Source organism: Schistocerca piceifrons, chromosome 7, assembly GCF_021461385.2.
Source record: "Schistocerca piceifrons isolate TAMUIC-IGC-003096 chromosome 7, iqSchPice1.1, whole genome shotgun sequence".
NCBI lineage: Eukaryota > Metazoa > Arthropoda > Insecta > Orthoptera > Acrididae > Schistocerca > Schistocerca piceifrons.
In genome coordinates, this window is record NC_060144.1 from 125787206 (window position 1) to 125812279 (window position 25074).

Below are 25074 nucleotides of genomic sequence, written 5' to 3' on the forward strand. Positions count from 1 at the left end.
ATGATGATAGTAGTCGATGCCCTAGTGTGTAGGTTCTTTAAATGATGTACACATATAAATGAAATATTTGTAATAATTCTTATTTGCATTGCCCCCGTGCGGCAAAGATATCGCAGGGAGGTATGATTATCTAAGTAAGCTAACAGAAAACAGAAAGGTCAACTATCAATTATTTTATGTACCTTATTCGTTTCTTTTCACCAACCTCAGTGTCTGTCAGTCTTTTGAGCTAGTGCAATAAAGACATATGTAATTGCACTCTCCCAGTATTGTGTTAATTAAAAGATATAATATGCGGAAGTCGAAAGTTTTTATTCTCCCACTGAGCTACTTCCTAATTTCCACCTCACAACGTAATGAGGACTTACATTTTTAAATTGACTTTTTTGGAGAAGAAACCAATATTAAGAGAGGATAGCCGCCACACCCATGCTGACATTGTTGTCCATAGCTGAGAAGACCAGGTAAATATCAAGCCATACACCAAAACTCCAAGGATCCATGCTTTCGTGCGTTTCTGGGCATACAATTTCTAGTGCGACTAAATGTGCGTTAGCATAATTACTTTAGCTCTGAACAATTCACATTAGCTCTCTCCCCAACCACTATGGGTGTTACTGGGTCATGAGGGGGAGGGCCGGTGCACTCTTTTGTAGATAGTCCATGGGGTAGTTCAAGGGTCAGAGGCTTTCAGGATACTGAGCAAGGGGTTCCTCATCACTGCACATGCACTGTACAATACAGACTTTTTATTGTAGAAGGGATGGCAGCTGCTGAAACGAGAGCTACTGTTGATAAGCTTGATACAGAGAGATGTTTTTACAAAGCTCTCAGAAAAGTGGAGATCAATGTCCAGGAGGTGTCACGCTAGGCTGGGGAGGACCAGATGAAGCAGTCAGGAGAGAGGGTGTTGAATCGGAGGAGGAATCAAGATAAAATGCCCACAAATATATTGTCAGTGAATATGAACAGACAAGGGGTTTAGGATACCGAGTGTCTGGGAAAATATCCTCTAGCTGGTCAATAAACAGGTTGTCAAATGTGGGTGCCATGTGGGTGCCATGTGAGTGCCCATGTTGAGTTGCATATTTGTGTGTGTGTGTGTGTGTGTGTGTGTGTGTGTGTGTGTGTGTGTGTGTGTGTTTTCACTTCAAGGAGAAATAGTTATGGGTAAGGATATTATTAGAACGAGGTGATGTGTTTATAGAGCAGGCAGGACATGGGAAGTGGTAATGTGCAGCAGTGCCAAGGTTGTGGGGATGTTGGTGTATGGGTAGGTAGCATCAACAAAGCCGAGCAGGGAGCCGGGGGGAAATGGGGTGAGGAAGGTTGACAGAAAGTGAAGAAAGTGATTTGTGTCCTTTCCATAGGCAGCTACGTTATGGGTGACAATTTGGAGGTAATGGCCTAAAGGTTCAATATTCTTTCCATAGGAGAATGTAACTATCTACAATCAGGCATCTAGGATGGTTAGGCTTATTGATTTTAGGAAGCAGGGGAAATGTGTGTGTGTGTGTGTGTGTGTGTGTGTGTGTGTGTGTGGTTTTGGGGGAAGGGGAGGGGTGGTTGGGGTAAGGACGACGACTCAAGGGAGAGGTTGTGGGATAGTCTAGGAGTTTACGCATGGATTATGCTGGAATTCTGGGCTGGGATCGCTATGCCAGGGCTTCAAAGTGGAGGAGTCGGACAGTTAATGATGTGCTTCCAGGTCTTCAGCCAAATCATGGTTTCCTATTGTGGATAAAATAGAAACAACGACTTGGCTGAACACCTGAAAGCACACCATTAATCAACCATGTCAAGAAAACCAGAGTGGTCAGTCAGACAGTGGGTAATAACTAGGGTCACATAATTATTGAAGTGGAGCCTTCGTCTGCAGGAGATATTATGACATCAGGGCCTGTTTTAAAAGATGGTTGCCTGGGGTAATTGAAGGGGGGGGGGGAGGGGGGATCCATGGCTCCTCTCCATATATCATCCCTCTCCTCACAATAACTATGCCACTGGCCCCCATCTCCTGTCTCATAATAACTGTCACCTATCATCATCATGCCTCCCACTCCAACACATCAACCTACAGTCAGTTTTCTCAGTAATCTCCTTCTTCCTCTACTGTATCTCTCCCCCATACCACTCTCATCTCCATTTCATTGTGTTCTCACTTCACCTGCTCATGTTAGAGTGAACCCAGCAGTGCCGAATTCCTATACTGTTCCCATGTTGCCGCTTCCCCCAGCCCTTAGCCACAAATCTCTCAACTTCTCCATCCTCATCTCTCACCCACATCAATTGACGGTTCCCCTCATCCCATTTAAGCTGGAGCACCAGGAGACAATTTAATAGACTGGGATAATGTAGCCATATATGACTTTGATATTTGTGTGTGTGTGTGTGCGTGTTGTAAATTAGATAGCTCTGAAGGAAGACATTGCTGAAAGCTCAGCAATGTTTTCAGTCTTGTTTACATGCCTGTCAACCTCTCAGTACCTCAACTATACGGCAAGTGATTACTTTTATCTTTACTCTTTCCAGTATTCCAGTCTCGAAGTATAATGTTCCTTCCACTAACAGTGATCTCATTTCTTTACCTTAAGAAAAATCCTCATTATTTCTTCTTCTTCCATTTCTTTTTCTCTTATGAATAAGAAATAAATATGCAACATAATCCTGGAAACAAAATCTGTTTACAAGAAATTATACATCCTAATATTTACCCTCACAGGTGACTATGGCTCATATTCTTTTAACTATTCTAATATACTAAAAGAATTTCATTTGCAAGGCAATGACTTGCAGTAAGTTTAGAAACTGTCTTGTTGCTGTTGCAATCTTGCAAATGAAATTGTTTTTGTTATATCAGAATACAGGAATTTCAGCAGTAGTCAGCTTCGAGGGCAGACGTTAGGATGCAGTTTGCAGGGTAGTTCCTGTTCAGAAAACACATCTGCTGTTTACTGACTACATGAAAGCCTTTGAAAAAAACAATATAAAGTCCAGGATGGAATAACAGTTGCTGTCCACAGTTCAGACACAGTGGTCAGAGACACTGGTCATGAGCATGCGAGTTGTGTGGATGCCTGTATAAGTAGTGTGAATGTATGTGTGTTGTCTGTTTCCAAAGAAGCCTACTGGCCAAAATCTTTTCATTGTGCCTGTCTGTGACTCAACATTTCCTCCACATGATGAGTAGCAATCTATCCTTTTGATAATATTGATGCAAAGTCTTTGAAAACACTGATAGAAGGGTTTCAGGGCAAATATTAGATAAATACTAGACAGGAGAGGCATACAAAACCACTTACTGAAAGTAATCCAACCAATGAACCAACACGCCAAAAGAGAAAGTTCAAGTAACATCAAATTTAGGCTTACAAATAGGATGCAGTCTGTTTCTGGTGCTTTTCTGTATCTATGTTGATGGTACTGACTATGTTGAAACAATGGCTAAAAGAAATAAGAGTTAACATCCAAAACTTTAACCAACAAAATTACTCAATGAGAACACTCTTTGCTAGTGACCAACTTCTTACAAATAACAGTGAAGATACCCTTCAAAAAGTCACATATACATTAAATTAAATGGTCAAAAGCTATGACTACTACTTTGAAATATCATCTCCATCACAAATGAAACGGACATATCAAAATACTGAAAGATTCAATATATTAATAGGACCTTACACTAAAAACTGAATAAAAGGGTGAAGAAAGAAATCATAATAAAAGTCTACAAACAATGTTATCATCATCTTCACTTTATGGCAGTCAGGCTTGGATAGTAACAGTTGGAAGAGAATGAAGAATACAAACTATAGAAAGGAGATTTTTAGGCATTAGTAGGAAACAGTGCAAAGATACCAGCATAACAACCCTGTATCAGATTTGTTTAATTAACATGTATTACTTCTTCATTTTTCCAGTTTAAGGTTCAGAAAACCATCATTCATTTTTTCTAAAGTAACAATGAACACCATGTCAAAAAGCCACAGACAAAAATGAGATTAGGATGGAACTGCAAACAGAAAAGTACAGGTGAATGCTGGGGGATCACTCACTGGGCCTAATGGGCATAAAATGTATGCTGACTTTCTTTTCAGTAACTATGGGATACACTAAGCTTTCAGTTCACATTCCAATCTGTCTCTTGTTAAATATGTAATTTATGTAATTTGCTCTTTTACCTTTCTGTTTGTGACCTATACATCTTGTCTTCCAAGATATTAGATGGCCAGTACATAACAGCGAATATTTAAAAATTACTCCCATAGAGCTATACTTACAAGAAGCTTTCTATTCCTTTCAGTATTTCTGAAGTCAATTAAATCCTTAAATGGCTTTGTGTATGCTTTTTTCTTTCTACATGTATGCACCAGTTTCACCACAGCCTTCTTACATTTCTTTAGCACTTTAGTCACTATACCAGGCCAATACAAATTCCATACCTTTATCCATACTATATCACCTTCAATAAAAAGTCCTGTAACAAGAGAGAATGAAAGAAATGCAAGATTCAATTCGACTTTTAGCTTTTTAACAAAACAGAAAAAAATGACACAATAACAAATGTTGTCTTCATAACTTGTCATACATAGTTGTTTTCAAAGAAAAATTACAAGATCACAAAATGTCTTTTAGTAACTTCAACACATCTACACTTTTACTTGTGTTCTTCATGCTCACAATGAAATAAGTTTCTAGATCTTTCTATCAGATGAGCATGTCACCATAGCAACCACATCATATCCTACATTGCTCCTAATCACATTCAACTTTCTGGAACCAGGAATTAAGAGTTGTATACCAAACAAAATAATTTTCCAAGCTTTTCACATACACGATTTTCTTACAATATAATGAGTTATTGATAAGTCAGAATGACATTTATTAAAGCTGTTGCTGAAAGTGAAAGAAGAGCTGAAGACTAATTTTAAACCAAATACATGTACAAAAATAGCACAAATCAGATGGAACAGAACTGGAAGATGGGCCTAAAATGTCACATTAATGAGTGAACAAAATCATGTATATGTAAGGAAGTGTAAAGAACATGTTTAACAGTACTGTACTTTGTTTTGTAAATTAATTAATTACGGTACACAACATACACTACAGAAAAATGGATAATATTTATAGGAGGCAAAACTAATAACAATTTTTGTTAGTGGTGTTTCAAAGTTGTTAAGCTCTGTCCAAAGAGAAAAGGAGAAGCAGCAAAGAGCAACTGCAATATGTTGACACTAAAAGGAAAGTGTGATCAGGCACGAGATTTTACACACAAATAGAAATGGTACATGCAATTAACTTTGCGTGGTCCTGACAGTGTAGATTAACAGGTAAGAGAAGTTTTTCACAGTAATGTAGAAGTATGACTTTTTAATATTGTTTTTACAATCTGAGGGAATGTAGGATAAAAAGCCTTAAAAGAAGGTGGCATTTTTTCACTTTTGCTGCATTTTTTTCACTGCTTCACAACTGATTTCTGCCTTTCAGGCCATTTTCAAATGACTTCCTGTTTTCTGTATAAATGAGAGTACACCACTACTTTATCTCCATGAGTAGGAATACAAAGATACATATGTAAACTTATTTGAAAGATATTTACCTGCAGTAGAAAAAAAATGCCATATGTATTGAAATGGCAGCGTCTTTAAATCTGTGTGTTCCATTTGTTTAGGTGTCTTGTTGGTTTGACATATTGACATTTACAAAGGTATTACATTGACCAAAGAATAAAACCAAGCATGGAATAATAAAAGAGTAATTAAAGAAATGTACACACAGAAACTGAAAGTTAAGCTAAAGCCAATGCAAATAAAATTACTCTAGAATGAGAGAATGCCAAAATAAATAAATTTACAGTTATGCCCTATTACAGAACAGTTTTTAACAAAATAGCCAAAACTTTAAAAAATATGAATATCAGAGTTGTACTCCATACAGAAAACAATTTTAGTAATATAATAAGAAACACAAAAAAATCCATTAAATTACTCAGGGATAAACAAAATTGCTTGTGATGACTGTAACAAAGTGTACATCAGGCGAACTGATACAAACTTAGGGATACATTTTAAAGAGCACATAAGATTTTAATGATAACAATACAAGAGCCAAAACAACAAACTTACATCCATAAACATACTGAATTCTGCTTTATGTTAAGAAACAGAAGAAAATAAATATGTTAGAAGAAACTGAAATTTCCAGTCAATTAAAAAGTCAGCTAGATACACTTATTAATGAACAAATAGATGTACAGAACAGAAAGTTTCTTGGTAACTTCAGTCACAGTCCGCTAATGACCAATCAAAAATCTTGTATATGTGAAATAAAATTTTAAATTTTTTAGCTTACCTCATCATATATTTTAATATATTTTTTAGATTTTCCGTATTATTTTTATTTCTTACCATACTATTTCTAACTCTATATAGTATTTGAAATTATTATTCCATGCTTAGCTTTATTATTTGACCAATGTAACACCTTTGTAAAGGTCAAGATGTCGAACTAACAAGAAAGCAAATATGAATCTAAATGAACAGAACACACAAATTTAAAGACTCTACCATTTCAATACATATGGCACATCTTTTTTTTCTATTTCAGGTAAATATCTTCCTATATCACTGTGTTTCTATTTGTGGAGGTAATGTACTGTATTTTCTTTTGTACAGTGAATAAAAAACCACTTGTAAAAGACTTAAAAGCCAAAAACTAGTTTTTAACCAATGAAAATAAATGCAGATAAAGTGAAAAAAATTCAAAATTTTTTACTAAATTTCTTTCTGTGGTATATAATATAACAAAAACTGAGGCAAACAGACTGCTGCATAGTGAGAATTTTATTTTTTAAAGATATATTTCACATTTACTAACCAAGAAACGGAATATTTCAATACATATAAGCTATAAATTACGATAATTATCTGTTTGTAAATTACGTCTGCAACATTTAACAATCATCACCAGTGCTATGATACAAAAAAATGGGGAGAAATACAATTCAGCTACCTAAGCCTAGCATTTAATGCAAACAAAAAAATGAAGTGACAACCTACGAACATCTTATATGCAGAAATATCATTGGAAAGATCTTAAATTTACTGCTACAGAGACCACTTTAAACAAAGCACTAATTTCATTAAGTAGTAAAGTGAAATAAGGGTTTAATGGTACAACTTGATGTTATTGTGAGCCTGAAGGCGAGTGTCTGACCGTATATATATCAGCACAAAAATATTTGGAATGCAGTTGAATACAGTACATTTCTAATTATGCCATTTCTATTTTAGCTGTAACTTTTAAGCTATTCATTTTGCTAAAAGTGAACATGTAGACGTTTAAAAAATTCATAAGATGCCATGCAGACATATTACAAAAAGTTAATGAATACTGTTGTCAAGCAACACCTTCAAGTGTCACACACAGTTAGGTCACACAGTAGTGCAAGGGTTTGTATGTTATCAATACGTCTTGAAACATCTGCCCACTGATATGGTATATCAAAGAATATCACTCAACACACTAACAAGAGATGTAAAGCCTCATTTGGCCATTGCTAAGGACTGCAACATATTACTCAACATAGTTATTAGAGATCGTGCTTAACACATTACAAGATAAGTATCCTCTTATTATTTCTCTGTTTTACTGTCTCACAAGGGAAACTGCCCATTGCACCCCCTCAGATTTAAAGGTAAGGGGCCTGGTAGACAGCCCATCAAAAACTGAGCACAAATCAAGCAGAAAAGCAGGAAGAAGGTGTACTGGGCTGTGAAATACAAGAAAAATAGAAACAGTGAACAATCCAAAAATAAGAAGTGCAATACAGAGCAGCTGGAATGAGAAATGGCATCGTCATTACGTGGTTATGGTATTTGATGGCCAATCGGGCGAGGCATGTTCAAACCTCCCTCATTTATTTATTTATTTATTTCACTGTTTGCTTTATTCAAATTTGTGTCTGTGTTGTGGCATAACATCCATTTGTAAAAGTGAGATGTAAGGTAGGGACCTATAATCTGTAATGACAGTTGATTCTGCACAACTACTCTACTTGCAGCCGAAAGGAAGTGTCTTTTGAATGGGAACCGTCAACCTTTGATGATGAGATGACAAGACAACTCCAACAGAAAACATGTCTGGAGTGCCATACATGGCATTAGTGACAGCAAGTGTGTCATATGATATGAATCTCTTATCAACACAGCTAATTTTTACGCCCAGTGAATGACTGAGATATGCCTCCTTGCCCGATTTAGTTGTTCGTATGCATGTGAATGTGATCAATCCCAAGGAAATGATAATAATATAATAATTTGTCACATAAGCTTAGAAAGATCAGCTAATAAAATATTTGTGGACATTAATCACTGGTTCCTAGCCAATGCTTTGTCACTAAACTTTGAAAAAACACACTACATGCAGTTCAGAAGTTGTAAGGGATGTCCCACGAGTATATGTCTAACATACGATTACAAGCAGACAGAAGAAGTCGACAGTGCTAAATTCTTGGAATTACAGCTTGATAATAAATTCAACTGGGAGGAGCACACCACAGAACTGCTGAAGCGTCTTAACAAATCTCTATTTGCAATGCGAATTGTGTCAGACATAGGAATATAAAAATGAAAAAGCTGGCATACTATGCTTACTTTCATTCCATAATGTCATATGGGATTATTTTTTGGGGTAATTCATCAAGCCAAGTTAAAGTTTTCCGGGCACAAAAACAAGTAGTAAGAGTTAAATGTGGTGTGAACTCAAGAACATCCTGCAGAAGCCTGTTTAGGGAGCTAGGGATACTAACTACTGCTTCCCAATATATTTATTCCTTAATGAAATTTGTCATTACAAATATATCACTTTTTAAAACCAACAGCTCAATTCATGGAATCAATACTAGAAATAAGAATAATCTTTGCAAGGATTCAAAGTCACTTACTCTTGTACAAAAAGGTGTGCAATATTCAGGAACACACATTTTCAATAACTTGTCAGCAGCCAAAAAAAGCTTAACAACCAATGAAATTCAGTTTAAGAGAAGCCTAAAGGATTTATTGGTGGCCAATTCCTACTCCACTGATGAATTTCTCAGTACAATATAATTTCTGCACCATTTCAGTGCAGTAATGTGTTCATCGTAAGTAAGTATTGCAGTAGTTCTATTACACGTTTATTACCTTATAAATAAAAAAAAAAACTTTTTTATTTTAAATTTAGTGCATTGGTGTTTGTAAAATGATTCTTTCATATAGTGTTCACTAAAAAAAATGACGATCATTCCACTTGGGATCTGTGGAAGGTACATTAGCTTATTTGTTTCAGTTGTAAATATTTCTCATGTATTATTGCTTTTCTGACATGTTCCACATCCTGGAGGATCTCCTCATTATGGATCAATTGGAATGAAAGTAAATCTAATCTAATCTAATCTAAACCTTCTACCTAAGCTGTCAGCAGAAGATTTTAGTGTATAGAGGATGGTTGGCTCATCCAGTAATTATGTTAGTGATCAGTCAACCACCTTTTTCAGATTTGCTGTTCCACAGCTTTTCTGATCTAGTAACAATATTTTAACAGCAAATCTCGAGCCAGTTTTCACTTTTATGCCGTTAAGAATGATTGTGTGCACGAATGTGAGAAAGAGTGAGAGACAACAAATGTGATCTTATGAAGCCCTTTAGGATGTCCGCATTTTATATGTACTGAGGTACCATTCCCAGCAATATTCTAAGGGTGGTGATGAACACAATGATGAACACACTTACTAAAAAACAAACAGACCACTGAGCTCTGTGAATACTGTGTTGTACACCTATTTGAGTGCTGTACTTAAGTAACCAACTTGGAAACATGACATATGGTAGTTCAGATAATTTATCAGCACCTAACAGGAAAAGTTTTTTTAATTTTTTTTATTTACTCATCAAGTTCCACAGGAGCAAATCGAGGAGCAAATCTCCAAGGTCATGGAACATGTCAGTACATGAAATTACAACATAAAAGTAATAACAGATAAAAATAAAATGTTTACGAACCCTAAAAAATAAGCCATAAGTTTAAGTAAATGCAATCAACAATACAACAAGGGTCAGCTTAATTTTTCAAGGGAGTGACCCATGAGGATACTCTCCAGTTTAAATTTGAAAGCGCGTGGATTACTGCTAGTATTTTTGAGTTCTAGTGATAGCTTACTGAAAATGGACGCAGCAGTAAACTGCACATCTTTCCTCATAAGAGTTAAGGAAGTGCGATCCAAATGCAGGTTTGATTTCTGCCGAGTATTAACTGAGCGAAAGCTGCTTATTCTTGGGAATAAGCTAATACTGTTAACAAGAAATGACAGTAAGGAATATACATATATTGAGAGATCAATGTCAAAATACCCGACTCATGCATGGGGGTCGACAAGAGGTTCTTGAACTTATACCACTTATTGCCTGTGCCGACCATTTCTGAGCCAAAATTATCCTTTTAGAATGTGAAGAGTTACCCCACAATATATTACCACATGACATAAGCGAATGAAAATAAGCGCAGTAGGCTCATTTTTGTGTCGAATGATCACTCACTTCACTTACCATTCGAATAGTAAGAAATGGCAGCATTAAGTCTTTGAACAAGATCCTGAATGCGGGCTTTCCATGACAGCTTACTATCTATCTGAACACCTAGAGATCTGAAATATTCAGTTTCACTAATCATATGCCCATTCTGTGGAATTAAAACGTCAGGTTTTGTTGAATTGGGTGTTAGAAACTGTAAAACTGAGCCTTATCGCAATTTAGTGTTAGTTTATTTTCTACAAGCCATGAACTTATGTCATGAAACCGAGCCAATCTGCACTAAACATCCTTTACTACCAAGCTAGTGTCATCAGCAAAGAGAAATATTTTAGAGTTACCCATTATACTAGAGGGCATATTATTTATATAAATAAGGAACAAAAGTGGCCCCAACATTGATACCTGGGGCACCCCCCACTTGACTGTCCTTTACTCAGACCCCACGTCACAGCCATTCTCAACACTGTGAACAATGATCTTTTGCTGTCCGTTGCTTAAGTAAGAGGTGAACCAAATGTCAGCTGCTCCCCATACTCCATAATGATCCAACTCCTGGAGCAATATTTTGTGATCAACACACTCAAACGCCTTAGTTAAATCAAAAAATATGCCAAGTGTTTGAAACGTTTTGCTTAACCCATCTAGTGCCTCACAGAGAAAAGAGAACATAGCATTTTCAGTTGTTAAACGACTTCTAAAGCCAAACCTTACATTTGATAACAATATAAAATGATCAATTATACTTACATACAAAGTCTTTTCAAAAACTTTAGCAAACATTGATGGCATAGAAATAGGTCTAAAATTGTCTACATTATCCCTTTATCCCTTTTTATAAAGTGGCTTTACTACTGAGTACTTTAATCGTTCAGGAAATTGACCATTCCTAAAGGAAAAATTACAAAAATGACTAAATACAGGGCTAACATGTGCAGCACAGTACTTTAATATTCTGCTAGGCACTCCATCATATCCATGAGAGTCCTTAGTCTTCAGTGTTTTCATTATGACTCAATCTCCCCCTTGTCAGTATCACAAAGGAGTATTTCAGACATCGATCTCGGAAAGGTATTTTCCAAGGGAGTTATATGATTCCCCATAGAAACTAATTTTTTATTTAATTCACCAGCAATGCTCAGAAAATGATTGTTAAATACTGTATATATATCTGATTTATCAGTAACAGAAATATTTTTACTACGAACTGACTTTATATCAGCGATCTTGTGCTGCTGACCAGACACTTCCCTCACAACTGATCATATGGTTTTAATTTTATCCTGTGAATTAGCTATTCTATTTGCACACCACATACTCTTTGCCTTCCTGATAATATTTTTAAGCACCTTACAGTACTGTTTGTAATGGGCTACTGTAGTTTGATTGTGACTACTTCTAACATTTTGATATAATTCCCATTTTGTTCCACATGATATCCTTATCCCACTAGTCAGCCACCTGGGCTGCCTTCTACTGCTAGTACCCCATTTAGAATGTTCTAATGGAAAGCAACTCTCAAAGAGCATGATTAATGTGTTAAGGAAAGCATTATATTTGTGATCTATGTTATCGGAAAATCGGAAAACATCCTGCCACTCTTGTTCCTTGACGAGGTTTAAAAAATTCTCTACTGCTGTAGGATTAACTTTCTAACATACTCTGTAATTATATGTGACATTTCTTTGAGCGCAAAAGCCTTTTAGTGTTAAAATTTGCACATCATGCTCTGAAAGGCCATTCACCCTTTTACTAACAAAATGCCCATCTAGTAATGAAGAATGAAGAAAAATATTGTCTGTGGCTGTGCTACTGTTCGTCTGCACCCTAGTTGTTAAAAACAGAGTCTGTATCAGATCATATGAATTTAGGAGATCTACCAACATCCTTTTTCTTGTACCATCATATACAAAATTTATATTGAAGTCACCACATATAACTAATTTCTGATGCTTCCTATAAAGTGAATCAAGAACCCTCTCTAGCGTGAGCAGAAATGCTCTGAAGTTAGAGTTAGAGGACCTATAAACAACAATAATTAGATGTTTAGTTTCACTAAATTCAACTGCCCCTACACAACATTCAAATATCTGGTCAGTGCAGTGCTGTGATATGTCTATGGACTCAAATGGAATACTGTTTTTTACGTACTTGGCCACTCCCCCACCCCACAAGGAAATCCATGAAAACCAGCCAGCTAATCTGTATCCTGGTAAAGTAAAACTCTGAATTATCAAATTATTTAAGCAGTTCTTCAATATACCAATAATTTCAGAGTCAACATCTATAAGCAGTACACTAACTTTATCTCTAATACCTCTTATATTTTGGTGAAATATGTTAATTCCTTCTCTACCAGGAAACATGACGTCCTCTGAAGGTGAGCCCTTAGTTAGAGGGACTTCCTTTAAGCAGGTATACCTATCAGCTGACTTCAGTCTAAAAGGAGTGCAGCTCTAACACCAACTACTACAGGAATTTTTCCACGAGTGATCCTACCACCACCCACTACACTGTCACCTATAATCTTTGCCAGCATCCCCTTCCCATACCTATTGAGGTGAAGACTATGCCAAGTGAAATCCGATCTACTGACAGACTCAACTGGCACCACTGAAATCGAGACCCATGTCCTCTGCCATCAGTGCCTTCTCCAGCAGCATGTTAATGCCTCATTCAGATGAGGCAGATCATGACGCTGAAACAGTTGCGCAAAATGCACATTAGTGCCATCAGTTTGAGTAGCTATCTTTACCAGATCACCACCTACATCATATTCCCCGTCCCTATCAAGACTGCTTTCTGCTTAACCCACTACCACTTGCTGACCCTCCTTCCTAAAATTCCTACATAACTCCCCTATGCTGTCAAATCACCTGAGCCAACCCTGCACTAGGCTTCACAATGCCTGTGACCTGGTACTCACTCCCCAACACTTCCTGCAACTGCTGGCCCACACCTCTACCATGTGAACTGCCTAGCAGCAGAACCTCCCTCTTTCTGTGAGACTTTGCAACTGATCTAGGCCTCCTAACTGCTGAGGACTGCTGCATTTTCCTTACAACTACAGCTACAAAGGGCTCCTCTCCACTCAACTCTGACAATTGGCCTTCTGACTGAAGGCACCAAGAATTAATTATGTCCATCTTTGGTTTGAGCCCCACAATAATATACCCAACAAGAACAGGACATAGAGCAACAGCAATTGTTAACTTATTACTTAATCCATCTGTCTTTAATGACATAAATATGACCCCTTTAGTAATAGTTTTAAAATGGCTCGAAGCACTGTGGGATTTAACATTTGAGGGCATCAGTCCCCAGTAATTATTTTATCTGATCTTGATGGTCAAATGGCAGCAGTAACACATCCCCACGAATCAAATTTAATTAGAAAGGAAAAGGAAAAGTTCACAGAATTGTGGAAAAGTTCACAGAATTGTAAATGTTGATACAGGTACATCATTCAGAGAGAATTTACAAGCTGAAAAATGGGCAGACGTTTACTAAGGACACACAGTATGAAAGATTTTAATAATTACCTAAAAACATTCTTACAACATTATCAATCATAAGGTCTGGGACATTTACAGTGGAAGACTGGAAAATGGGTGCTAACACCTGGGATTAAAATATCTAGTGCTAGGAAGGGAGTGCTTTATTTAATGGAAGGAACTATCTCTAATCGAGTTTTAAAAATAAACTATCAGCAGAACTGTAAAATCCTTAAGCCAGTCTCATAAAGGCTAAAACCTTTTACTATGCACCAAAAACTCAAAATTCCAAGAAAAAGCAAGAACAATCTGGAGCATTATTAGGCCTGAAATGAATCAACTCAACGAAGTAAATGATACTGAACTCCTAGATGGCAGGCGCTGTAAGACAAATGATATGAAATTAAAATTATGGCTAAATCAAGGAATTGTTCCTAACAGTACCTGAAAACTTGGTGACAAAAAAATGTACACTAAAAGAAGATCCAGTGAACTTACGCAAGACATCAGTTTTGCCAACGCATTTGTTAGAAAGCTCACAAAAATCATAAATCATTAGGTCACCAAAATGTAGTAGCTCTTGGGGCTACAATGGTATCACAGCCAAAGTAGTGAAATCTTGTGCTGATTTGGTAGAATCAGCTTCGAGTTACCTTTGTAATCAGTTGATGAGTAAGGAGTATTTCCTGAAAGATTGAAGAGACGAAAGAGGAGATAAGCAACCGACCAATACTTTCAGACTGATCTCACTTCTTCCTGTGTTCTCAAAGCATTTTTAGAGAGTTGTTTACAACAGAATACTAAACCATCTTTCTATGAACAACCTTTCAACAGCAGCTCAGTTTGGGTTTCATAAAAACTTCTCTACTGTGAAGGCAGTATATAATTTCACAAACTCAATTCTAGCAACACTAAAAAACAAAAATTCTCCTGTTGACATTTTCTGTGATCCTGCCGAGGCCTTTGACTGTGTAGATAATGAAATTTTGGAATGAAAATTACAATGGTATAGTTAAAGAACTTCCCCTTGCACTGATGGAGTCATATCTTAACAGTAGAAAACAGAGGGTTACATACAACAGGAATAAGATTAAATTCAGAGTGGTAAAACAAGACCTGAGGGAAATGGCCCGAAAATGTCAATTGAACTTCATCAGGTATAATGCTCTGCATCTTTCCCCGACTCACCATAGTACCATGCTTTACATACTGGCAACAATCATGAGCACTGAGCTGCTGCCTCACTGCTGCTCTTGAACAGGACATAATGCGGTAGCACCTCTAGACCTTTCTGCGGCCGCTAGTGCAAATGACTTAGATGAATATACTATATCAAAGCTCCAACATGCTGATCCAGGAAACAGAGCTTCCATTCCTCCTTGTCTTCATAGTTTTCTCTGAAACAGCACCCCTTGGTAAATCTTATAGAAACACTACAACTTCTCATTTCCCTTAGTACCAAACAGTATCTTAACTAGCTTAAGGGGACCACACCGTGCTTCAGATTAAAAAAAAAAAAAAAAAAAAAAAAAAAAAAAAATCGATTTTTGGTTTTCATCATATTTCGATAGATTAAGGTTTTATTTAAGTACTCTGAAAAGGATTTTGCTGAAAAAATTTTTTTTCGAGCATTTTCCTACCACTTGTGTTTATGTGCCACCCCACTTTTCTGTCACCCACTTTTCTGCATATATATTAGATCTTTATATCCCCAACATTGCATGTTAGGGATTTTTTTTTCTTTTTTTTTTTTTACTCCCGAGTGTGTTGGCTATCCTTGGAATCCAACAGTCGGTATTCTTTTGTTTCTGCTGTTTGTAAACATCGGGCTTTGAAACATGTCGTTAATTTTGTTCAAGTGTGATTGTGAGTAGTTGTTATACTTACGTTTGCAGTGCTTGTTTACGTGTGTTTTGTTGTGTTTATTGAAGATGACAAAACGTAAAGGCATTTTCAAGAAACGACAATTTTGAGGAAACAGGTTTAGAAAGCTTTCTGTACAAGAGGTTCTGTCGCCTGGTAACGATGTTTCTAATGGTAATTCTTCAACAAGTGCATCATCAAAGAACATTTCAAGAGAGTTACAACGAATTTACTGCAAGTGACAAGGGGTGCAGTAACATTATAATAAATTTGAGAATATTATCAGATGTAATTTCTAAATTTGTAGAATGTAGACAGTGTGGTGAGTCACTGAGTGTGAAAATTTGTGAGAGTACCAGTGGGAGAAAATGCCTAGCAACTGATTTGGATTTAATTTGCACTAAATGCTCAGCTGTGATTTCATTTATAAGTTCTTCAAAACCAGATGCAAGTGGCCCTTACGAAATCAATACTAGATTAGTTTATGCCTTACAATCCATTGGCAAGGGCATGACTGCAGGGAGAACATTTTGTTCAGTGATGAACTTACATCAACCACCAAATAAATTTAAAAAACTGACTGCAATATTAGAGAAAGCTATATGTGAGATCAGCGAGGAAAGCATGAAACTGGCTGCTAGGGAAGCAGTGGAAGAAAATGATGGATGTTCGGATATTGCAGTTGCACTAGATGGAAGTTGGCAGAAAAGAGGACATACTTCTCTGAATGGAGTCCCCGGTAAAGTGTTAGACGTGGAGATAATGTTTGTTGTTGTTGTTTTTGTGGTCTTCAGTCCTGAGACTGGTTTGATGCAGCTCTCCATGCTAAGCTATCCTGTGCAAGCTGCTTCATCTCCCAGTACATACTGCAGTCTACATCCTTCTGAATCTGCTTAGTGTATTCATCTCTTGGTCTCCCTCTACGATTTTTACCCTCCACGCTGCCCTACAATACTAAATTGGTGATCCCTCAGAATGTGTCCTACCAACCGATCCCTTCTTCTAGTCAAATTGTGCCACAAACTCCTCTTCTCCCCAATCCTATTCAATACCTCCTCATTAGTTATGTGATCTACCCATCTAATCTTCAGCATTCATCTGTAGCACCACATTTCGAAAGCTTCTATTCTCTTCTTGTTCAAACTGTTTATCGTGCATGTTTCACTTCAATACATGGCTACACTCCATACAAATACTTTCAGAAACGACTTCCTGACACTTAAATCTATACTTGATGTTAACAAATTTCTCTTCTTCAGAAACGCTTTCCTTGCAATTGACTGTCTACATTTTATATCCTCTCTACTTCGACCATCATCAGTTCCCCAAATAGCAAAACTCCTTTATTACTTTAAGTGTCTCATTTCCTAATCTAATTCCCTCAGCATCACACGACTTATTTCAACTACATTCCATTATCCTCGTTTTGCTTTTGTTGATGTTCATCTTATATCCTCCCTTCAAAACACTATCCATTCTGTTCAACTGCTCTTCCAAGTCCTTTGCTGTCTCTGACAGAATTACAATGTCATTGGCGAACCTCAAAGATTTTATTCGTTCTCCATGGATTTTAATAACTACTCCGAATTTTTCTTTTGCTTCCTTTACTGCTTGCTCAATATACAGATTGAATAACATCGGGGAGAGGCTACAACCCTGTCCCACTCCCTTCCAAACCACTGCTTCCCTTTCATGTCCCTCGACTCTTATGACTGCCATATGGTTTCTGTCAAATTGTAAATAGCCTTTCGCTCCCTGTATTTTACCCCTGCCACCTTCAGAATTTGAAAGTATTCCAGTCAACATTGTCAAAAGCTTTCTCCAAGTCTACAAATGCTACAAACGTAGGTTTGCCTTTTCTTAGCCTAGCTTCTAAGATAAGTCATAGGGTCAGTATTGCCTCACGTGTTCGCATATTTCTACGGAATCCTAACTGATCTTTGCCGAGGTCGGCTTCTATCAGTTTTTCCATTCGTTTAAATATTGTAAATGGTGTAAAGTCAATGAACATAAAAAACACAACTGTGTGGCTAATTTTAGAGGACCAAGTGGTGGCATGGAAGTTCATGGAGTACAATGAATATTTCATCGCTCCATAGAAACAAGAGGCGTACGATACACAAAATATTTGGGCGATGGTGACAGTAAGGCATACAACAATGTGGTGAACTCTAAGCCAAATGGAAGTGCCATTATTAGCAAAATAGAATGTGTAGGCCATGTTCAAAAACATTTGAGAACAAGGCTGAGAACACTAACTGTTGATACGAGAGGGAAAAAATTAGAAGAGGGAAAATTGTTGACCGGACAGAGTCGGTTAACTAAAACTGAAATGCAAAACTTGCAAGTATACTATGGGCAGGCAATTAGGAGAAATAAAGAAAATCTTGAGGCAATGAAGAGAGATGCTTGGGCCATATTCTTCCATAAGTCCTCTACTGATGATAAGCCACGTCATGGATTGCGTCTATCATTTGTGGTGCAAATACAATAGGGCTCACGCAACTGGAGATTCTTATTCTCACCAGAATTCTCTTCCTGCTGCTGTTGTTACACCAATTAAACCTATTTTCAGAGACTTGCTCGTCCTGACCTTCTAAGGAAATGTCTGCATAGGCAGACACAGAACCAAAATGAATGTTTCAACAGCATAATTTGGAACCGCCTTCCTAAAACTATATTTATAGGCATGCATACAATGAAACTAGGATTTTATGATGCTGTTATTACATTCAATTGTGGCAACATTGGAAAGTGATGGGTACTGAAAAAGCTGGGAATTAATCTTGGTGAAAATATGATCATTGGGCTGTAACATTGCGATAAAATGAGGATAGCCGATGCAGACAGGTCTGTATCTAGTATGGCCAAGAAAGCAAGACAAACATCCAGGAAGGTGAAAAAGAAGCTGGAAGACCTGCTAGAGGCCAAATACGGGCCATCATATGCAGTAGGACAGTTTTAATTAACTGTAAGTAACAAATTTCAAAAGTTTTTTCTTTGAAATCAATTTCCCGCAAAGTAAAATTTTCAGTACATATGCCCCATTATATCAGAAACTATAAGAGATAAATGAATGAAATTTTCAGAGACTCTGAATAATATAAAAAGCCACCTCTGGTACTACATTCATTAATATTCCCCCATTAGGAAGTTCATAAAAAATATTTTCTGCAGAAAAAAACTTAATATTTTTTGTTAGTAAATTTAAAAAAGTATTTCTTAAAAACTATAAAATGGATAAAGTAGATTTTAGTGCAGTTGACTCTCTTAGCATCATGTAACATACAGTAAACATATTAAGGTCCTGCATCAAATAGTTTTTTTCAGAAATGGGTCAAATACGTGCCTAAATTAACATGGGTTAGATAGGCAGGGAGTGGTCTCCTTAATATCTAGATCTGCATTCTCCGAATATCTTCGCAGTTGCCTCAAACCTCCTTTCTGCCCTCAACTCCCTTCACATATATAACACAGTACTCTGCTGTGCCTGTGTCTTCCTCACAGTCTTCTTTGTCTACTAAAGGCAGCTGCAACAAAGCATCTGCTACGACACTGTCGGCACCTTTTTTGTAGAAAGCTAAGTGATTTATGGTTAGTTGACATGATTGTTTCATGTCTCTCTATAGGTACACCTGGAATTTTGTGAAACACAATACTATTGCCAGCAGTTCCTTTTCAGAAATCCCATAGGCCCACTTGTGCTTAGGTAGCATGTGACTAGCAAACAAAATTGTCCTGTATGCTGTAGTCACCCCCCCCCCCCTCCCTCCCGCCCACTTCTACTCTCTGAAAAAATGCTGCACCCACACCAAAATTCGAATTGTCTGTAACTAAGCAGAAAGCTAGCATCATGTCTGGATAGTGCAGAATTTTCCTGTGGCACAAACTATCTTTTATAGCCCTGAAATCATCATCACAATCATTCGTACACAGCCGTGACACATTCTTTTTCGGATGTCTAGACACATCTGGAGAGTTTAAGCACTGACTGCATATTTGTGGTAGTATGGACACATTCCTAGAAATGATTTCAGTTGTTTTCTGTTCCCGGGAGTTGCACATCCCCTAATCACCCCAAGATTGTCAGTTTTAGGCGTAATGCCCTCAGCCAAAAGCTGATGTTCTAAAATGCCCAGTTCAGCATCAACAAACACGCATATTTTCAGTTTCAATTTCATCCCTTTGTTTCTGAGCACTGAGAATACTTCCTCCAATCAGCTACAGTGTTCTTGCCAAGTTTTGGTCACTACCAAAACATCTTCTAGGCCTACATAGATTGTAAGGCAACTTATCAGAGTTTGTCCCTATCCCAGGACATGGTTTACTGCCCATACAAACACTGCTATGGAAGTGCACCGACCAAATGGCACCACTCTGTATTGGTATGACTGACCTTAAAAGTGGAATGCCATGTATTTGCGCCAATCTTCCACAAGTGGAACCTGCCAGAATCCAACTATCAGATCCTTGCTACACGTCAATCATACATTCCTGAAGTTCTATATCAGCTCATCTATGTTACCAAGATGGTCTGTTTGCCACACCATGATTTTATTAATCCTTCTATTGTAAAGTGCAAGTCTGATCGTATTGCCATTTCTTCACAACTGTATTGGGCTACAACACTTCTCTTACTGAGCTCAATAACTCCCCAGTCCAATTTACTCTGCAATTCGGCCCTTAAAGCACCTCACTTTGCCATTGGTATAATATATGGTCATACCCTAAAAGGCTCACGATCCCTTACTTGCATATGGAACACAGAATCAATGGTCTTCCCAGGTCTGTCTCAAAACATATCCTGGTAACCACAAAATAATTCAAACAACCCACTTTCACTCTCTCCCTTCAATCCATTTCTATTGTTCACCTTATCTCCAATCCAGTCAACTACATCTAATACACTAATGCTATTATCTGTATACTCAATAGCCATGAATCTTTTACCGACAGGCGAACTCTTAAACTTAATGTGCTTCCAATCTGCACCAGCATTTGCTCAATATATCTGTCTTGATGTAACCAGCATATTTGGCCAAAAAGTCTGTGCCTACTGACAGAATACCCATACACAGACTTGGTACCACAAAAAAATGTGCCCATACGTGATTTCATCCACAATCTACATCAAAGATTTCTTTCCTTTTCATCAGCTTACTGTGACTGCCAGTAGCCATCCTAACTTTCACACTGATGACACGATGTACATCATCATCTTCACTATTTACATAATTAAAAAAATGACTGAAATGCAACTCATCACTTCCATTGTTGACCAGACAGTCTACAGCTGCATAATTCGCCAAAACTTATATGATAGATTGAATCTTTCATAAGTATTCTTTCCTCAGATCAGTCTCCACCAATAAATCACTATCAGTCTCCTTAAAGCTACCAATGCACATGGTGTTTATTAGAACGTCGCTCAGAGGTTTAACATCAATATCATCATTAAATATTACATCGAAAACAGCACAAGATTCTGGATGAATTTAACTTAATCTGCACAATTTTCTCGCCAGTTGAAACTTTTTTGTTGCTCACCTTTGTGGTCACAACCATCTTACAAACCTGGACCTGCACAAAAAAGTCATTCAGCTGGATCTCACCCTCGTTTTTACTAAGGCATCTGGTACACATATGATTAGCGGCCTCTTGCTGTTCATCATCAACAATTGAGAAAGTCGTTATCTCATCTTGGCTACCTTCAATCCTTAAATTCCTACCAAAATTGCACTCATCAGATCCCACTGTGTCACTCACTTTGCCTGTAATAGTATTTGCTGCAACTCCTTGGTGTTCCATAAATAAACCGTCAGCACACACAAGGTTCATTGCGTGCCTAACCACCAATTCCTTTGCTGCGATGGGTCCCTTTTCCTGTATGCTAGCAGCACGAAAATCTAACAGAGGAACTACTTCAACTCACTCCACACAAAAATTAATATTTCGATTGCCGTTTGTCACCACTAATGATTCCTCGTTCTGACTGTCCCGCTCTAGCGCTGCCAAACCAACATGATCATCACTCTCGAAAGATTCCAGATTGCATAATATATTGAAATTAATGTCTACAGAAACAATTTTCTGCTTCTGTTTGTTTCTACATGTGCTATCATGCTGGCTGCAGCCTCTCCATAGCTCTTCATTCCCCCAGTACTGCCTCCATGTTGAACCCACTGATTTCCCCATGATCATTACTATATCACTGAGTCTTCGAATAAACCCATCTTCAGTCCTGTTTCCATCGTATTTAGTCCCCCCTTTATGGACGACAGTCGGGAAAAATTCTATTTTCCTGGCTGCTGCTGCTGCTGATTATTGTTAAAAAAAAGTTGAAATGTGTGTGAAATCTTATGGGACTTAACTGCTAAGGTCATCAGTCCCTAAGCTTACACACTACTTAACCTAAATTATCCTAAGGACAAACACAGACACCCATGCCCGAGGGAAGACTCGAACCTCCGCCGGAATCAGCCGCACAGTCCATGACTGCAGCGCCTTAGACCGCTCGGCTATGCTGATTATTCCCATTTTGCTGCCCGTTAATGCATTGCCTATTATTTTCCAGCACATCTCTGCTCAACTGATTACCACAGGTGTGTGGTTTGGCTGAGAATTATTTTCATCATGCTGGAAACACTCCTACTCCTGGTCTGCATTTTGCCAGCTTCTATCTATTCTACTATAACCATAATTCTGGCACCTCTGTTCCAGTAGCACACTGCACCATCCACGAGGCCAAGGAATCTACCATTTAGTATTTTCCTTCCCCACTAAAAACTTTATTTAGGGACCTGCCATGAAATGCTTAGTCCCTCCCTGACTCCTAACATCATTTAACGTGATCTTAACGGGGGCAATTTCTCTCTTTCTTTCTTCTCCCTCTTTATGACAGCAGTGTGCAGTCAGCTCATTGTAAATTTTACTGAGTCCAGCTCTGCCTTTGTCTCCCTCTGGCACTGAACCACATGGCCTATGCTATCTGACAATGACAGACTCCATCGATTTCACCTTTTTACTGCACTGAATCTACCCTCTGTCCCAAATCATACTTCACAGCAGCAAGCTGATCTGCCAGCTTTTTCTCTACATCACTAATTTGCGTGTTAATCCTCTTTAAAATGTTCCGGTTTTCTCCTCTCAATCATTTAAATCTTTTCTAAGTTGTACATTTTGATCGTTTAATTCATCAATCCCCTTAGCTTGATTTTTAATCTCTTCAATTATTCCCAGTTTCTGATTAATGTCTTGTAAAAGCGCATGTGAATTTCCTGCTGCCAAAGTCCCACCTCCCTCCTCAAAAATTTTAATCTCACCTTCCTCAAGTATAGTGAGACTCCCCATATCATTTTCTACTTGATCCGAGCCACACTCACTGGGCGATTGCTTGATACTATGAGCCATGGCTAACAAGCTGCAAACAAAAAAGCAGATAGTGAATGCTGCTCGTCTTAACTTCGATCTACGACTTCCGTGCTGCCGATGTCAAGTTGAATGATGCATGCGACATGTCAGCTGCCCCAGTGAGGAGATGGTGAACACATGGAGCACTGGAGGCAGACCCTCAATGTGGAGCCACGCTGGTGCAGCACATTGAAGCCTACAACCTCAGTGTACAGCAATACAATGAGTTTGTCAGCACAGCGTGGAGGCAACGATGGTGACAACGGATGCATGTTCATGATGAAAACAGATCAAAGATGTGTCTCAAACTCCCTAGTTGTGGTGCACGCCTAGTAATCCTAGCCTTTGGGTCTAGCTTGCCAGCAAACTAGATCCTGGACAAGACAACAATTGCGACAGTACAGGGAGAAAATAAAATGTTTTTGGGCTGTTGATTACAATCTGTTGGCTCTCGTTGTCATCACTGGAGATGATAAATTCAGCTTCCCTTTCCTGTGCAAATTAGTAATTGAAATGATAAAATAAAATTGCTCTTGATGCTATTAACCAGCAAGACAATTAATCACTATGATTATCCACACGCAAATTATACGAAATGACCACCGCAACTACGTTGTTTCAATTTCCACTAATAAAAGTTTATTGTTTTTAAAATCTTGACACAAGACTGGTGTAACAAATTATTTCAGTAAGTGGTTACAAGTGACTAAAGCCCCCAATATTGTGGAAGGTAAATCACAAGCCCAGATGGTCACCTGGCAAAAATTAAGCCACCGGATAAGATCAGGAGTTTTCTACTGCACTAACCATAAAACTTCTCTCTTCCTAAAGAACACACAGCTCAAGGCACCACTCAACCTGACCGAGATGTTGCTTCAACGAGCTCGTGTGGAACTCTCCCCGACACGAACGGGTCCAGGCAAAACCAGGTCGTACTGAATTCTCCGAACATAATAATAGTCTAAAATGATCATAATATTTAAGACATATGTGCAGCAGTTGGCCCAACAATTAAAGCTGAATGTGTGCAAATTTTGTAGCAATGCTCAAAAAGAATTCTTTCACTTAGAGTCCTTAAATATTATTATAACTATTAATATGGCACCGCTTCCATACAGGATTTTTACTGTTATTTTTGTTGCACTACTCAGAATTTACATGTCTTTAATACTTCAATGGTTATGGAGAAAAATATGCAAAATTATAAACAAACAAAGAAACATACACTAAAAACTATAACTCTTATGAACTAATAATTGCAAACTGTGCATTAAGACCTCTGCCAATGCATAGTGCATCACTGTATGTGTACTCGTTTTGCAATAAATTTTATATCAATTTTCAATTAAAATCAAATAAAAATGTGTCTCACTGCAGAATTAATTATAATCGTGTGATTATACCAGTCGAAGCATCTTGCCGTGAACTATAAATTGATTGTCTGTTCTTCACTGTATATTAATTAGTAAAGAAATTAATAAACTTCTGCTGACTGGCAGTTACAAGAAAACTTCTTGATGCTGAATCTTTTTATATACAATGATTACAAATAAGATATGCACACTGGCAGAATCGTGGTGCTCCCATCTTTTATATGACGCATCATGGTTCATTGTATGACTAACTATTTGTTTTTGTATGTGTGTAGATGTGAACAACAGTTAGCTACCACTGTGCATTCATCAGCTGAGCTGATGGCCCTCCTGTATTATTTCAACTTTGACAAGCAAACATGGCAC

At 37.7% G+C, this 25074-nt stretch overlaps 1 protein-coding gene across 1 annotated transcript in view; it reads right to left on the reverse strand.

The window, feature by feature from the left end:
- The window catches only part of LOC124805499, a 139438-nt gene that overhangs the window by 65185 nt on the left and 49179 nt on the right, over positions 1-25074 (reverse strand). The window contains exon 4 of the mRNA XM_047266063.1: positions 4281-4477. Coding sequence (XP_047122019.1) covers positions 4281-4477 — 197 coding nt within the window. The remainder of the gene's footprint in view (positions 1-4280; positions 4478-25074) is intronic.